The 17,970-nt window shown below is 51.4% G+C and overlaps 1 protein-coding gene across 1 annotated transcript in view; it reads left to right on the top strand.

Moving 5' to 3' along the window:
* Positions 1 to 17,970, top strand: part of KIRREL1 (kirre like nephrin family adhesion molecule 1) — a 103,212-nt gene that overhangs the window by 71,839 nt on the left and 13,403 nt on the right. The window contains 2 exon segments of the mRNA XM_017868933.1: positions 12,743 to 12,892; positions 14,627 to 14,776. Coding sequence (XP_017724422.1) covers positions 12,743 to 12,892; positions 14,627 to 14,776 — 300 coding nt within the window.

Below are 17,970 nucleotides of genomic sequence, written 5' to 3'. Positions count from 1 at the left end.
CCTGAGTGGAATAAGACCCCCATGTCCATGTCCTAAGGAGCATTCAGATGCACTGGTTCCAGATCATTGCCCCCCACCAAGTCGGCCCTGATTTCATCTCATCAGCATGGGCTACTACTGCATGACACTGGTAGAGTCTCTTAACACTTAATTATTTGTTAACTAATTTGTCTCCCCTGATAGAATGTGAGAGCAGGCAACTTCCCATTTTCCAGCTTGCGCATCCCATCAAGCACACTGTTTGGCTTCCAGGAGAGCTGTGCTCAATATACCAGCCAGGCTGAACTGTTTCTAGGATCCTAAAAGGCCTCGCTTCCCCAACTTCACACTGCTCTCTATGCCCTCTGCCTTCCCAGGACAGTTTTTTCTCCCTTCTCTCTCTTCTCTCTCTGCTTACCAGGAAGACTCCTACTCATCCCTCAGAGCTTGTCATAGACATCACTTCCTACAGGATTTCTTCCTGCACCTCAGGTACTTTCCTCCATGTTGCCCCATCATGGCCACTGTCACACTGTATGGACTTGGTGCTTGAGGATGCCTACTGGACTTGAAGCTGGATGACGGCAGGACTAGGTCTGTCGTGTTTACCTTGGTATTCCAGGGTCCAGGACAGTGCACAGTATGTGAGGCATTCAATAAGTATTTATTACATGAATAAATGTGTATTGAATTGAGTTTATTTTCCCTGGAGGATGGTGGTTTATACATTCATCCTTAATTCAGATAAACAAACAATAAGCATTTACTGAGCACCTATGGTGTGCGTGGATGATGCATGACTAAGATTACATTTATTGCCTCAAGAAGTTTGCCATCTATTCATCTGGAAAAGGAGCCAGAATAGAATAAGGTATAGCTGCAGACTAAACTCCAGGTCTAAATCCATATGATTATGTTCAAGTCCCATTACCATGTCTTTGGCATCATGGTTAACCACCATGGGGAAAAGGTTTTACTTATTCCTTTGACTTCTATCCTAGACTGTTTTTTGACCTGTTATTTACACTTCAGATGGCCCTGTTTAAAGAATTCCTTCCTTTAAACTTCGAGTCCACCCTAATTGACCTGTTACAAATTATTTGATGGGTGTAAGTCCCAAGTAAGAAGAAAATATATGGTGTGTAAATAGAATGCTAAAGCACCAGAGTTGGAAGGAATCTTAAATATTACCTAGAACCCTCTGGAGCATTGCTGTCAGGTGGCCATCCAGCCTTATCTTGAATACCTCTAGTGATGGAAAGCCTCTGCTATGTGCTATTAGACAATTATTATGTAAATGACAATATCTATTCCTTGGGATCTACAACTGCTAATGTGTATCCTAGGGCTTGTATGGAAGGTGCAGTGATGGGGTCTGGGGACACACCTGTGTTATGGGCATGTCTAGTGTCTGCCAAGCCAGCCTTTCTTAGAGGCACTAGCAGAGAGCCAGGGAGGGTGGATGTCTAAAGCATTCATCAGAGCCCCGCACCTTCCCGTATTAGTTGCTCACCTGGCTCGTAGACTCAGATGGTCCATCTGGAAATGCTAGAGAAACCTACAAGTCATCTGTAGCAATGGGTTCTAGCCTCTGGAAGGAGAATAATGTCTAACACCTAAACCTGTTGGTCTTTTTATTTTATTTTATTTTATTTTTTTTAAATTTTGAGGCGGGAAAGAGGGGCAAGAGTTGGGGATGGGAGGTGAGGGGCATAGAAATGTAATAAAGCTTGTTAAAATTAGAAAGAGAGAGATGTCCTTCAGAGCGCTTGCCTGGTATCAGAAGATCTGGATTTACTTCCAGTTCTTTTGGTTTCAGGGTCAAGGAGAGAATGCCTTCCTTACTGTTGCCCAACGCTTTGTGGATTTCTGAGTCAAGGCGGTTTATTCAGGAGACTGTTCCTAAAAGTGCCAGAAGACCTCTAGAGAGGGTCTGGGACCAGCCTGCATTTCTTCCTGGGCTTCCAGTCTGTTGAGGGGACCCAGGCACCATTCTGACTCTTCTCAGATTGTGCTTAGAAGCTCTGTTGGTAACAGTGGTAACTAAGAATGTTGAAGCAAGCAGTGGGAGGTTTTCAGAGCAGAACTTACACTTTCCTTAATTATGGAGCCTGTAGGGAGGTGTCGTACCCAGAGGGGTTGGATTTTACATAAAAGAAGGGAATGGGGTTAGACCTCAGGAAAAATTTTGTGCCTGCCCAGGAGAAGGCAAGATGGCAGGAGATGAAGGAGTAACTGACTGACCTCTCTTCTAAGAGGGTGAGGTTAAGAGAGCTCCTTGAGGACGCCTGTGCGAGGGAGGTGAGCTGTGAGCCAGCCTTGGTTTGTGGGGAGACACAAAGGCCCTGTCCTCTGTTGCCTTCTGTGTTACCACATATATAGCCCACCTCATTCTTTTCTCTCTCTCCTTGGCTAATCCTTTCAAAGCTCCCTTCCATTTCCCAAAGACTTTACTCCTTTTCTTTGACCTGGAAGCTGAAGACCTTAAGATGAGGCCAGAGGGTGGGAATCGCAACCCGGATTTCTGCCTGTGGCACCCCACTGCCTCTGCCACCCGCACTCTTTCCCCTCAGCCTTCTCCAGTTTCTTCTCTCTTTCTCTTCTGTCCTTCTTACCTTCATTCTCATTTTCCTCTCCCAGATGGTCTCCTTTTTTTTTCTTGATTCTCACATCTCATTTTTAATCAAATTTCCCAACTTTCTCTTCTCCAGCTCCTCTCTCGTCACCCTTTTTTTTCTTCTTTCAGTGAAGGAGGGTTTCCAGGAAGAGCCTCTTCTTGCCTCACCATCAGGGCAGGAAGAGTAGGCTTTGGGGTGTGCCCTGCCTCTAGAGAGGAGCCCTCTGTCATTGTGAGGCTAGTGCCAAAGCCACCAGGAATTTGGAGACATGCCCACCCCACATACCTCCCTCCCTCACTGACCCTCAGCTCCTTCAAAATAAAGAATGTTGGAGTGGTGACCATCAAGGCCTTTCCCATCCACCTGCAGTCATCATTCTAATTCAGTTCTCTTCTCTTCCCCTTGCTTGTCTCTCTGTCCTGTCCTCTGTTTCTTTCACACCGTAGTGTCCTCTTAGAGCCTTTCTTCCTTACCTGACCTTAAAACCATCTTTAACAGCCTCTTGCTTACTTTTCCCACAACTAGCTTTCTCTTTTATTTCCTTTGCTCTCTATTTCTGCCTATGACTCTTCTCATCCTTTTTCTCTTCCCAGTCTGCCTTTGCACATTGAGGCATCTCCTTCAATGTCCTGTGTCTCGGTTTCCTCCCTCCCACTGTGTGGACCCTGGGTATTGCTGGAAATCTAAGTCTTGGACCCTGCCTCCATATGCTCCTGTAGGTCGGGGAGGCAGGTGCAGGGCCTGCATGGGGAGGACAGAGGCTCCCCCTCCCTTTCTGCTTTCCCACCCCAGCTTCTGATGCCTTTCTCCATCTCTTGCAGCCTTCCCTGGCCCTGGCCTAGTTTCTGCTCTCTTGCCTCCTTCCCGCTCTGTCTTTTGCTCTCTTTCCTCTTAGCCTCCTGTCTGAACTAAGTCCCTGCCTGCCACCTGCCTCCTGTCTCCCCCACCTCCATTTCCTTGCCCACTAAAGCCAGATTGAAATTCAGGTTTTCGCAGAACTATCCACCAGCCCCGCCACCCCCTTTCTGCTCCCACCTGTCAGTCATACCTGCTATAGCCAACACATTTAGGCTCCCCATGCCATTGTCCATCCCATAAAACATTCTCAGGAGCCCCTGCCAAGACACATTTGCATAGAGCTGCCCTACTAGGTCTGGCCCAGGTGCCCTGAGCTGGAGGTTCAAATAGGGCAGGTGGGAGTGTTTCGAGCCACCACTGCCAGCCTTTTCCATGTAGAGCTCAAAGTCCTGTGAGTGGGTGTGGGCTAGCAGGTCGCTTCAGGGACCCCAGCCTGCCTGACCTCTATCCTCTATGCACCACCATGAGCCTATTGGAAGGGATATGAGAAAATCTGATGGGAGCTTCTAATGAGAAAAGAAAGGACGGCCTCTCTTTTCCTATGCTGGATACCTCATCTGGGTCCTCAGCCTCTGTCTTAGTGACACAAACCCACAGACCTCTCTCCACAGACCTGCAGGATGAGGGAGGAAACCTCCCAGGGAATGCCAAGATGGGCCCAGGTACACTAGTTCCTCCCAGCAGTCGGTGCTGAGTCCTTAAGTGTCCTCAAGGTTTGACTGAGGCCCCAGGACAGCAGGAGGCCAGGGTGCGATCCGAGGACATTAGAGATGGGAAGGCTCTTGGAGGCCAAGTGAATCTTCTCCTCCCTTTTGCAGGCTAAGGAGTCTGAGACTCAAATAAGTGAAGTGACCTCTCCGAGTCAAACAGCAAGTTGGTGGCAGAGCCAGGACCAGACAAGCCCACATCTCCTAACTTCTGGCTTAGAGTGCTTTTGTCCCTTCCTGGCAGGGCTATGCTGAGCTGATCCCCCTTGCATTTTTCAGGACGCTGTTCCTGCCTCTTGGGGTGACTACTCTAAGGGCCCAGAACAGTAAACTTTCTTGCCCTGTCACTATGATCACCCGCCAGCCCCTCCAGCCAGCCGCTGCAGCTGGCCTCTGTGGTCTGCTCAGATGCAAGGAAACCAGGCCAGACCATGGCCACTCGTAAAATCCCATCTGGTCCCTGGAAAGATTCCCCTATGGCTGTCCCTACCATACCCCCAGCCTTAGCGATGGACATCAGGGAGGCGGTGGCCAAGCTGCTTTGGGTGAGGGGGGAGAGATTGATTCTTCTCCCCATGGCTTCGGCTTCCTGGGACGAGAAAGGACCAGCAGTGGGAAGACGGTAAAGGTGGATCCAGTCTGGGCATTTGAGGCTCCTACTGTTCAGTGTCTTTTTCACTGCAAACTGTGAAATGAAGCCAGAGCGCTTTGGTGGCAGGGAGAGGAGGTGATAATAGTCCTTAAATGTTTGGAAACTTGTCTTTGGGGAATGCCGTTTGTCATTTCCCTGTCTTCGTCTGATGCCCATATCACCTGACATCTACGCATAGTCATTCCTCTGAGATTATCCACTGAGAGCAAGGCAGTGGAGTTTTCTGACCTCTGATGCCTCATCTGTCAAAGGAGGGGGTCATCACATCAAAATTTGACATTTTAGGATTCCGGACTGGGCTGTGTATAAGGCAACATAACAGACCCAGACCCCTCATCCGCAGTAGCTGGGCAGGCACAGAGCTTTACTATGGGGAGCCTCTCCTGCCTCCGTGACCCTTGCCAGGTTTCTTTCTCAGGGCCTGTCCTCACCCTGCCCAGCCCCAGCCCAGCACTCCCCTCCCTTCCTCTCTCCTTGCTTTCTCTCCTCCTCTATCAGAAGTGCCAATCTCTCCTTTCTTCTCTCCTTCCCCTTTCGGCGGCCCAGTCTAGAGAATTGAAATCCTCTTTTTTATGAGGGAACCCAATGTGAGGGGACCTCTGTGGCTGTTGTATTTTTCTTTTTTCTTTCTTTCTTTTTTTTTTTTTTAGACGGAGTCTCGCTCTGTCGCCCAGGCTGGAGTGTAGTGGCCGGATCTCAGCTCACTACAAGCTCTGCCTCCCAGGTTTATGCCATTCTCCTGCCTCAGCCTCCCAAGTAGCTGGGACTACAGGCGCCCGCCACCTCGCCCGGCTAGTTTTTTGTATTTTTTTTAGTAGAGACGGGGTTTCACCATGTTAGCCAGGATGGTCTCGATCTCCTGGCCTCGTGATCCGCCCGTCTCGGCCTCCCAAAGTGCTGGGATTACAGGCTTGAGCCACCGCGCCCAGTTGCTGTTGTATTTTTCATAGAGCGAGAAGGGAATGACTGGGGTAGGGGGGAAAAGAGTCCTGTGGGGGTGGAGAGAGCCAAGATGTGAGAGCAGAGAGGGAGGGAGAGTGGAGTGTGGAGAGATTTAGTTCCATCTGAAAGCTGTCGGTGCGAATCAAAGGCTTCCCTTTGAACCAGCAGCACGATCTGGAGTGGAGAGCGTGGGGACTGCTCTGGCCCAGGGGGTTCATTACTGCTCGTTTGATAAATCCGGGGAGACAGGGCCTGTCCTCCACCACCACCCGTTCTGCCGCCTGGTCCCCTGGCATCTCATGTGCTTGGCCCCATTCCCTCTCTGGTTCCGGGCTGGCCTGGCAGCCCAGGCTCTGGGAACATGACCATCAGGGCACGTGTGCAAAGATACGGAAGCAGACGGGCGTCCATGGGTGCAGAGACAAGTACTTGAATGTGGGAGGGGTGTGTGTACTCATGTGCTTGCTGGTAAATGCGTGTGCTTGTGTGTTATGGTACATGTGTCCCTATAAGAAGTGTATGGTGTGTGTGTGCGTGTGCGTGTGCGTGTGTGTGTGTGTGTGAATCTAAGCATTTCCAGCCTCTCTAGGATAGATTTAGAGGTCAATTTCTAGTTCTTCATCAAAAATGGGATTCGACCTCATTGTCCTCTCAGGTCTTTACAGAAGCAGGAAGTGTGTTCACACACAGAGACTGCCCTGGCTCTGGACCCCAGTGCTGTGATGAGGATGGAGCAGGGAGCTGGAGAACAGGGATAGTTGCCCCAGGAAGATCAGTGTTAAGAGGCAGAGTGCTCCAGGTGAGGGGACAGTATTAAGGGGAGGTGGAGAGGCCCCTGGGGACTGGTTTTGCACAGTGACCTGAATCTGACCTGGGAGGTTCCAAGAGAAGACAACAGTGGCCAGGCTGCTGAGATGGCATTCCAAGGAAGCCAGTGGTCTGGCTGCTCTGTCCGATACTTACTAGCTGTGTGACTAGATGGAAGTTTCTTAATGTCCCTGAGCCTTAGCTTTTTTTTTATTAAGGATAGTAATTGTGCCTACCTCATTGGGTTTTTGTGTATAAAAGTGGCAGTGGATCAGTGAGCTGCACAGAACAGTCATTGGCCCTTTATAAGCAGGGGCTACTTCTGCTGCTAGCCACTGGTGGCCTGAAGGTTGGTGCTTTATGAATCACCAAAATCTCTCTGGATGCTGGTGAGAGTCATTCCAGCCTTGGCTACCGCTCTTCCCTTTCTGTAGGAACATCTAGACCAAGCCTTCTATGTTGGTGGCAGCATGTGGGACAAGTCCTGCATGGCTATAGAGTGCTGGCCAGCCCAGACCTGAAGAGTGCAGCCTCCCAGGAGGTAAACAGGGTTCAGATGGGAGTCTAAGCTGTAGGGCAGGAAGCAGAAGTGGTATATGGGCAGAACTTAGGGTCACTGATAGTTCTCTTTCGGGTAGAGGTCGTGAATCTCGTCCATTCAGGAGAGACATCCTGGATATCCCTGTAACAGAAAATACCTGAGATCACATCCCATCTCTGCCACTTAGCAGCTGTACCTTAAGCACCCTGAGCCTTATTTCCCTTTTCTATAAAATAGAGATGATAATAGTGGATTTTTACGCAGAAACAATGACTACAAGGCGTCTGCCTCAGTGCTTGGCACACAGTTGGCATCTTATAATTGGGAGTGTTTATTATTAAGGAACATTGCTGGGGTTGAAGGGTCAAGGAAGGTAAGTCAAAGCATCTCTGTTATCCAGGGGCTCCCAGGAGTGTGGGGGAGACAGAAACACACACATATGAGTAACTTTTAATCCAAGGCAGGCGGCAGGCTGTGATAAAGTGTTATAACCAGAGGCCCCAACAATGCAGTAGGAGAATAGGGAGGGAATGGTTCCCAGTCTGAGGCTAGAGGAGCTTTGCCCTGTAGGGTGCAGGTGGTGGGGGTTGTGGGCTAACCTGAAAGGACAGATGTCTGAGACAGAGGCAGAGAGGAAGCTGGTGGACGACTGGGGTTCTCTCTTCTCTCACCTCTCCTCGTCTGGGGAAGCAGCACAGAACTGCCACGCCAAATTCCCTATTGCTCTCCTAATTTCTCCCCAGTGTCCCTCTGTGCTCCCTCATCCCTCAAGGCTCTGACCTCCTCCACCTAATTAGGCTATCCACCTGCCTGCAAACCCTGGCTGGGCCTCCTTGTAATTTCCTATCCTGGTGAGAAAAATGGAGTGTCCAACCCTGGGGCAGGAGATGGGGTGCTGCCAGGGCCCCCATCGCCCCTCCCACCTCTGTCTTTCTCCTGGTCTCCGTCTCTCTGTCTTCCTTCCCCCTTGCTTTGCCTTGGGTCTCTATTACTCCATGGGTGTCTTTGTCTCACTGGCTCCTCCTGGTGCTTTTTTCTCTGGATTTCTGTCGGCCTGCGTCTTTTCCACCCTGGGCTCTTTCCCACTGAGCTCGCCTCTTCCCTTCTCACTCTAGTCTCCTTTCCCTCCTCGCTCTCCCTCTGCCTCTGTGTGGGTGTCTGTCTTTGTCTCTGTTTCTTAGCGTTGTCTGCGCCTCTGTCAGCCTTCTGGGTACGTGTGGGTGCGTGTGAGTATGTGTGAGTGTGCGTGCCCTGGCACACCAGTGTGCTGCTCAGTTTTCCTCTGGCTGTCTTCACAATGACTGCTTAAGAGCTCACCACAGCTGTGATGGTGTCTGAAGGCAGGGAGGGAGCAAGATCAAAGCAGGTGGGAATACACTTAAAACATACGCACGGAATCTCACTGGATGGCCCCAGACTGGAGCTGCCAGGATTTGACCCAGCAATGGTCTGTTTTCACTTTATGTCGGTGGTCAGGACCTTCCTGGTTCCCCTCCCACCAGGCCCCCCGAGGCCACCTCCCCACCCCACATAGAGCAGTTTCCTTGTGTTTCTGTTTGGCACTGGTTTTATTTCCTGGAAGGGGGCGCAGGCATAGGAACGGGATTGAAATGTCACCCCCAGTCCAGGGCAGGCTCTGCTCTGTGGCATGGATGATGGACGGCTAGGCAACCAGAACCTGAGAGGCAGGTGTGCACACGGATGTGTGCCTGGGCTACTTGCTAGGCCACTTGTCTTGGGTTCTTGGTGGCTTCTTGACACTCAAGGGCAAACCAACACCTCATCCCCCTTTTACATTGTAATGCTACTGGGTCCCCTCTCCCCTTCCTGCTAACTGAGCAGCCATGCCCTGCCTGAGGCCTGCACCTCACTGCTCACTTTCTAGGCTTCCTCTGCTCTCCCACATCCCCTCGCCACCACCAAATGTCAGGACCATCCAGAGCCTGTTTCCCTTGCCCTTCCCTTCTCTGCTCCATGCTTTCTTTTTCAGGGAGTTTCCCAGGACCGACTCCAAGTTCCACCCAGCATTGTTCCTCCTCTTGCTGGGAGGAGGGTGCTGTCCCCTTCACTAGCCGGGCCTGTCTCTGCCTCTGTGGAAGTCTGTGCGCCTCCCCTGGGGTCAGGGGCATGCTCTGCCTCCTTTCCTGGATGGTGGTTTCACAGGCAGGACTGTGGACTCGAGTTTGCTCACTCTCACTCCCTCAGTCAACAGACATATTTGGAACACCTGTAGTGCGCCGGGCAGCAGGCCCTGCACCTGGTGATGGGCTTGACTATGAGTGACATGGTCCAGACTCCTGGAGCCGCCCCTGGGGCCCAGCAGGAACAGGGAGGCCAGTGCAGTATGGGCCCTACTACAGCAGAAGTGAGATGTGAGTAGGAAGGCCTTGAGGGTCTACACGAAAGTCACAGGAGACTTCCCAGACGAGGTGACTGTTTCAATCCCGAGGGAGCAGGGGAGAGCAATGTCCTCCCCAGGGAAAGGCCTGTGCAAGGGCTTGAAGAGGTGACAAAGGCCTAATGTGTACAGATCAGAGAGAACAGCACTTGGTGAGGGCAGACTTGGGGCATTCCCGTAATCATAAGCCAGATCGGCATAACCCAGGGGCATCTGAACTCTATTTGGGATTCTGTGTTGGCTGCAGGGGCTATGTTGGGACCAGAAAACATTGCCTGTGGCTTCAGTAGGCTCAGCATCTAGGCCACCTTTCCATCGAATTAAATTCCTGAGATGTCTTTACTTCCCCCTCTTTCTGGACTCTGCAGGGTTATTACTTCCATCCCCCTGTGTCTGGACTGAATTGCTTTAGTCAGACCTAAACCAAGAGGAAACTTCAAAACTCCCAGAAAGTCAGATACCAACTTCTTTGTCATGTTCCTGTGCTGGTTTCGAGTTGTCCCTCTAACTGTCTAACTGCTCAGGAGAAATAATGATCATAGCTGCCATTTAGTGCGTATAGGCAAGGGACTGTACCGAGCATAATATACACCTCATCTCATTTGACTTTGACGGCAATCCAGAAATAGACATTAACATTCCCCAGTTTACCAGGGAGGAAAATGAAGCTTAGCAAGTAACTTGGCCAAGGTCACTGGGTGAGGAAGCCACATAGGCAATATGTAAACCATAGTCTGTCTCCTAAACCTATACTCTTAGTATTTGTGCACAGAGGGATTTGGCGCTCCTCGTCCAGGCTTGTCATTGTACAGGTGAGCAAATGGGGGCCCAGATGAGGAATTGACACGCCCAAGGTCACACCACTCCTCACCTCCACAAGACCCCAGTCTCCTGATTCTTACTTCAAGTGCTTCCCATCTCCATCTTGCTGCAGGGTCAGCTTCCTCTTCATTCCAAGTGGACAAGGAGCCAGCTGCTCACTGTCCGTGAGAGACTTCAGCGAGAGACCAGGGTGTCCAGGCTCCATGCAGGAAAGCTATGCATATAAATTCCACCTCTGAGCCAGGGCTCACCAGCAACCCCACTCTTAAGCCCTTGACTTGGGCTCCGGGGGCCATGGGAAGGAGAAATGTGAGTGTGGAGAGTTTGCAGCATGTAGCTGCACTAGAGAAATGCGCAAGGATATGAATAAATTTGAATAATAATGAGGGCAATGCTTGAATTAATAATGTTGGCTGCTCACCTGACCCACCCCTCCCCCAGGATCTCAGCACCTGCCACCCTGATCTCTCGAAAGGGATTATCCTTTAGAAAACATGAATGAGAGATCAGGGCAGAGACTTGAGGAGCCACTCATGGAGTGTGGGAGACCCTGTTTCTAACATCCTGGCCCCTGCAGACCCAAAGAGCTAAATTTGCACACTTAATCAAGAGTAAAGGGTCTGTCTCATGCTAGATCACATTCTGGTTATCAGTCCACTCTAGGCCCCGGCCACCTCTTTTTCAGACCCCTTTGTGTGCAACAACCAATGGTGATGGATGTAGGATGTTCAGGGAGATTCAGATGGAGGAGAGAGCTTGGCCCTCTGCCTTAGAAGATATGTTCCCATTCTGCTGGAACAGATAGGGCAGATGCCCTCACTTACCAGCTCCCCTCTATCCTGTGACAAACAAAATCCTGGGCATAACCCCTGATCGTTTGAGACAGGAAACCCTGTACATAGTGATGACAGCAGCTGAGTGATGCGACTGGTTACATTTGCCCAAGAGGCCAAGGAATGGGGCTAGAAGCGCTTCCTGGAAGAGGGACATGTACAGCAGGTTTGGGAAGAAAAGGAGAAATGGGACTGGTGAAGAAAAAGGAAGGGAGGAGACGAGACTAGGATCCCACTTCTGTGGGGGCTTAGAGGGAGATCTTGGAGTGGGGAGGGGTGAGTTAAGTTTGCTTACACACAGGAGGGATGATGGGTCAGAGAAATTTTAGAAAGCTGTGTTAGGAAAAGGTCAGATTTGGGGATTGTGGCCTCTGTGCAGGTTCATGAGCTGTGGAAGGAAAGAAGAAGGAGGAGGCTGTGACTTTTGGGGAGAGCTGATTTCAGTTACCTGGTGTGACAGGTTGGGAGCATGGCAAGGAAGTCCCAGAACTCTCCTTTGCTGTCCTCCAGTCACTTCCTTGTCCCCCTTCTTCTTTCCCCACAACCTGGCAAAGGAAGCTGAGCCCCATAGCTCACATAGCTCTGCAAGGAGCCTAGGCCTGCCCCACCAGTGGGGCCGACCAGTGCTGGTTGGAACCGGTGGGTGGGAGTGGTGGGGGAGAAAAAACCCGCAATGCAATTCCCTGCTCCATTTAGGCTCCACAATTAAAGGCAATTACTCTGCAGTTCTCTAATCAAATGCTCCCGGCCGAGCTGCCAGCCGGGCAGCCATGTGTAGCTCCCACAGCCGGAGGGAGAGTGGAACAAAGTCACGTGGCTGCTCAGCTCCCACGGTGAGGGAGGCAGGGTGTGTGCAGGTGTGTTCATGTGTACACACTCAGGGCCCCCTGCACTTGGGAGCAAAGGATGAACACATGGAGCAGGGCACATGTGCCAAGAAGTGTGTTCAGAGCTACTTTGTTTTGGATACACTTTCCACCCAGGAAGCTTCCATACGCACATGTGGACATCCCGGCTCCGTAGTATCTACCCTGGTGTTTTCATGGAGGAATTGGACCTGGCATAGTTGCACGTGTGTGTTGGTTCACATTGGCTCCCATCAGCTCACATGTCACATGTCTAAACAGGAGTCATTAATGTGGGGGTGGGCTGGTGCAGTGGGTAGTAGAGGAACGGCCAGGACCTGGACGCAGGGGCTCAGGTTCTAATCCCAGCTCTGTCATTAACTTGCCCTTGAGTAAGTTACTTTTCTCCCTGGAACTCAGGGTCCTTCTCTGTAAAATGAGAGGGTTGGACTAGGCCCATTTCTAAGGCCTTTATATAACAGTGCACCGTTTTCTGTGTGATTGCTGAGCACTTCCGCTCCTGAACTCCATTCCCATGGGCCTTAAAGGGAGGAAGGAATAAAAGATGAGGACTTGGAATCTTAGAACAAAGGGGTTGAGGCTGAAGGGGGGCAGGAACCAGAGAGTCCCCATCCCCAACTGGAGGCTCTCTCCCTCCCTCCTCCTGCATGGGGAGCGGGACCTCTTAGAGGAGCCCCTCTCCTTACTCATCTTACCTAGTGCCAGCTTTGGCTTTGCAGGGACCCAGACCCGCTTCAGCCAGGAGCCGGCTGACCAGACGGTGGTGGCTGGACAGCGGGCCGTGCTCCCCTGTGTGCTGCTCAACTACTCTGGAATTGTGCAATGGACCAAGGACGGTCTGGCCCTGGGCATGGGCCAGGGCCTCAAAGGTGAGTGGCTGGCTACCCAACATCCAAACTATCCCATCTTCTCCGCCATTCCCCACTTTCAGCATAGACTCCTGGACTCACCATCTCTTAGTTCCCTCACCACCCTTCTCTGTGCCACAGCCTCCCCTCTGTCTCTGCTACTGAGCTCCATCTCTATAGCTTTCCCACCCTGCAGCTCTGCCTTTCCTGCCACTGAGGACTGACTTGAGGAAGGCAGTACAAAGCCTGAGAGGTCAAGGGAAACCAAGAGACCTTTACATAAGATAGCTTCAACCAGACACAGATCCGTGAGGGGCGCTGCAGGCAGACAGTCATCTAGCAGGAGGTGCTGGGAGACTCCAGAGTCTGCAGCAAGGGTAGGAGAGGGCACAGGCAACTTCTGTGTCCCGCAAGTGTCTCATGCCAGCCTGGCTCCACTCCAGCCTCTCTCCTCCCCGCTGCCCAGGCGATGTCTGCTCAGAGGCCAAAAACTCATTTTAATATCAGCCTGAGCATTCATTTATTTATTCATTCAACAAGCCTTTATTAAGAACTGGCTATGTAGCTGGTGCTGAAGCAAACATAATGAGTCAGTCAAACACAATAAAACCAACCTCCTATATTCTAAAGCAAGTAAAGAGACCCTTGGAAAGGCTGCCTGACAGAGTGGACACCTGGGTTCTAGTCCTGCCTCCACCACCTGCCAGCTGGGTGACCTTAGGAAAGCCACTTCACCTCTCTGGACCTTCATTTACTGATGTGTGAAACAGGCATGGTGGTTGCAGGCCTGTCTGCCTTAGAAGTGCATTTGTGAGTTTTGAGCCAAATGGGAGAAGAGATTTGTAAAAACACGTTTTAGCTTTAAAGAACTGTAATGAAGTAAGTATGGGTGTGGGGATGGGCTGTATATTTTATTCTTATTGTTGTTGAGGGAGTTGAGATTATTTGCTGTGAGTTCTATGTGTTAGTACAGGTAGGGGAAATTTGTCTGTGTAGAGCAATCCATATAAGGGAAAGAGATGGGTCTGGTAGATCTATCAATGATAGAAAGAGAAAGAAACTGGGAGAGAGAGTTAGATCAATAGATATGGAGTGAGAAGAATCGATAGCCTCTGGACAGAGGGAGATCATGGGAAGGAGCTGATGGTGGGAACGTGAGGGATGGGCTGGGAAGCAAGAAGCCAGTGAGGGAGCCTGGAGGAAGGAGGGCAAGGCCCACTGCCTCAGCCACTGCTTCTGCAGGAAACCAGGACTCTTGTTTAGGGGCTTCTCCAGGTAGCCGGCGGGCCCCTGCCTCATCCTTCTTCCCTGGGTCTGCCTTGGGCTTCCCTCTGCCTTATGAGTCCCGCAGAGGTGCTCCAGTGAGCTCATGTCTGTGCCGCAATGCCCTATATTTCCTGGCGCCCACACAGTCGCTCTCCCTCTCTCCCCCCTCCTTTGCTCCCTGCTGTGTGCCTTTTTCTCTCCTCTTTCTCTCCTATTATTATGAGAGGCATTTGTCTGCAAACAGCCTTGGAGATTTCATCTGCTCCTGCTGGTCTCCCTGCTTCAGCTGCCCTCCTGTCCGCTCCTCCGGCTATATGGCTCTCAGCCTCGCCGTGGGGTGTCATGGCATCAGGTGTCTGTGTCTGGTGCCTCACCTTCTCACCTGCCAGTGGTGTCCCAGGAGAGGGCAGAGGGAGGAATACTGGTGTGGGATGGCTTGAGGATGTGTCCTTGTTTCAAGGTTGGGACTCATTCTTTCTGTTTCTGCAGCCTGGCCACGGTACCGGGTCGTGGGCTCCTCAGACGCTGGGCAGTACAACTTGGAGATCACAGATGCTGAGCTCTCTGACGACGCCTCTTACGAGTGCCAGGCCACGGAGGCCGCCCTGCGCTCCCGGCGGGCCAAACTCACCGTGCTCAGTAAGGACCCCAATGCCCTTCAGTACTTCAAGGCCCCATCTCTCTGTATCCTGGCAGTCTCTCCCACTCTCCAATTCCCTCTTTAATTTCCCAGCTTCTCCCTCTCTGTTACTGGCCTCATCCCTGCCCTAATGCTCAAGTCCAGGTAGAAGAAAGTAAACCAGGCATGCGGGAGATGTGGGGTGCTGGCGGGGCGTGGACTGTGTGAGGCCAGCATCCTCTCTGCTCCAGCCAGTGCCTCGGCCACTCAGGGACAAGGCCTTCTGCCTTTTAGAAACAAGGCTGTGGAGACCAGGAACAGGGAAGTATGGAGTGATGGAGACCCGGGCCCTCCTCTCCCAGCTGTCCTGGCTGGCAGGCTTGTTGGTGATGAGGCGACTGCCTTCTACTTTCCTCTCAGCTGCCTTGGAGACCCCAAAGGGCCCCTGTGCCCCTCCTCCACCTCACCCCAGCCTCACACAGCCCTTCTTCCCTTCAGCTGCCTCCTTTCCTCCCTCAGCGCTCACCCTTCCTCTCGGATTCACCTGAAGGCCTCCTCCAGGAACAGGGGATTAGTACTGGAAGGAATGGGCCTTGAGGCTGAGAACTGGGGTGGGGGGTCGGAGGGCTGGGGTCCTGCTGTCTCTGGATGGCTGCTGGCTTTGGAAGCCCTGCAGCTCTTGGAAGTCCTGCGCCAGCCACCCACTGGGGACCAAGCAGATGTCCCTCTATGGTAACCCCCGAGGCCATTTGCATAATGAAGGGACTCTCTCCTGCAGCAGTGCCACAGAACCGGAATGAGGCCAGCTCCAGCACACCCCTTCCCCCGCTGCCCACTCAGCCCCCAGCCTCACTCTTGCAATACCTCTGAATCCACCAGTCTTCCTGTTCTCTCCAGCCCTGTTGTCTCACTGGGCCTCTGCCTCTGTTGTGCTTTCTGTCTTGGGCTTGGACTGTCCGTCTGTGACTCTCTTTCTTCCCTATTTACATTGACTCTGTCCCTTTTTTTCTGCCTCCATTTGGTATGTTTTGCCTCTCTTCCTTTCCTTCCCTGTAACTTGAAATCACTGAATTTGCGGGGAGCCCCCAAGAGGGATGGGAGAAAGGAGAGAGGAGCTGAGCCCGGGCACAAGGAAGGTTTTCTGTTGTTTGTTTGTTTGGTTGGTTGGTTGGTTGATTGGTTTTTTTGAGACAGAGTCTCTGTCGCCCAGGCTGGAGTGCAGTGGCGTGATCTCGGCTCACTGCAATCTCCACCTCCCGGGTTCAAGCGATTCTTGTGCCTAAGCCTCCTGAGTGGCTGAGATTACAAGTGCCCGCCACCATGCCTGGCTAATTTTTGTATTTTTTAGTAGAGACGGTGTTTCACCATGTTGGCCAGGCTGGTCTCGAAATCCTTACCTCAGGTGATCCATTCATCTTGGCCTTCCAAAGTTCTGGGATTACAGGCGTGAGCCACTGCACCCAGTCTGTTGTTTTCTTGTTTTGTTTTGTTTTTGTTTGTTTGTTTTTGCAAGGAGGGAGGTGAGAACATGAGACGTCCTCAGAGTGTAGTGGAAAGAGAGAGTCTTAGACTGCTGGTGGTTAGGAGACCTGGGTACCTTGGGCATTTTGGCATCATGATCCTAAAGAAGTGACAACCTCTGGGCATGAGTTTTCTCATCAGTAACATGGCATAATGATACCAGCTTTTTCTTAGCAACTGCTGCTTTGCTGCATGGGGACTTGTAAGCTGTGAAGGTCTGGGTGAATGTGAGGTGTCAGAATAAGTGAGGACTGGAGGGACCCAAGAGCCAATTTCATTGGATATAAAGGCCCTGAAGGACCAGGATTCAAGGCTGTGGGATGATTTGCTTTTCCTCTCTAGGACTAAAATGGGAAGAATTAGCAAGGAGCAGGAATGAGGTTAGACAGCAAAAATTAGAGGGTGAGCATGAATGCCAAGATATCATCTTTCATCCCTCACTGAAGCGTGTCAGCCCCAAGCCCAACAAGCATTTCAAGGAACCATGAGACTTTTAGGAAGCTTTCTTCCTTCTTTTTTCCTCCCTAACTGCCTCTATCGTAGGCCCTGGAAGGTGCTACTGCTGCCCTGGAGAACTCCCATCCTAATGAGTGGACCTTGATACTCTTCTCTCTCCTACCTTATCACAGAGAGAGAGATGAAGAAAGGCCAACTAAGCTACTAAGTGTTGCTGTAACAATGTCTTATAATGGCACCCAGTGGCTTGGTTCAATCCAGGAAGAACCTGGAAAAGGAGAATATCAATGGGAACCCTAGATGGAAGAGTGCCTTGTTTAAAAGCTTGCAGGCCAATGAGGGAGAGCTACATAGCAGGGGAGCTGACTGACTTGTTTCGAGGGCATGGTGGGTCCTTGCTGGCCTGCCTGGGTGACTTGGATGGATGAAGGATGGGGGGGGGGGCCCAGGAGTAACTTTAACCTGAAAGGGAGACAGGGACGGATAGTCCAGCTGCTCTTCTCCCCTCACTCTCTCCTCTCCTTGTCTTTTTCTTAAATTCTCAAACACCCTGCCACCTGCAGCACACGGAGGCAATAAGAAGGCATGACACTTCCTGCATCCCTTCCTGCGTACCTGCTTACCTACAGCCTTTGCTCACGGCAGCTAGGGGACCCAGAGACTAGGCAGGGCAGAAATGAGGAGTGGGCTGTGCCCAGTGCCTGGTACCAGCCTCCCTGCATGACATCAGCCTCATAGACTTCCCTCCTCCCCAGCCATTCCCCTCAGTGACCCCCCCCCCCAGCTCCCCAGGCCAGCCTTCTTCACAGAATGGCCTCTGTCATTCTTCCTTAGGGTAGGACTTTGAATGGATGCCTCCCACTCCCCCACAGATACAGATGTAACATAGATACACAGACCTCCAAAACCATGGTGATGAGCGTGGCTTCTGGGTCCGGCAAGCCTGGTCCACATCCCAGCTCTGCCCTCTAACTCACTCTCCTGTCTCTGAGCACATTTGTTTATCCTCTTTGAGCCTCCGTTCCTTATCTGTAAATTGGAGTTAATGATATTTACCATGAAAGGAATAAAGAAATATACTTTGTGGTAAGGATTAAATGAAATCACACATAGGAGGCACTTTGGCTGACACAAGGTGAACGTTCACTGAATGGTAGAAATTATTGTCGATCCCGCCACCATTTATGGTTGGCTTCACCTTCTTGATTTTCCTTTGCCTCCACAATAACAACTCGTG

This window comes from Rhinopithecus bieti, unplaced genomic scaffold (assembly GCF_001698545.2).
Source record: "Rhinopithecus bieti isolate Rb0 unplaced genomic scaffold, ASM169854v2 scaffold_4830, whole genome shotgun sequence".
NCBI lineage: Eukaryota > Metazoa > Chordata > Mammalia > Primates > Cercopithecidae > Rhinopithecus > Rhinopithecus bieti.
This window is presented reverse-complemented; position numbering and strand designations above follow the sequence as displayed.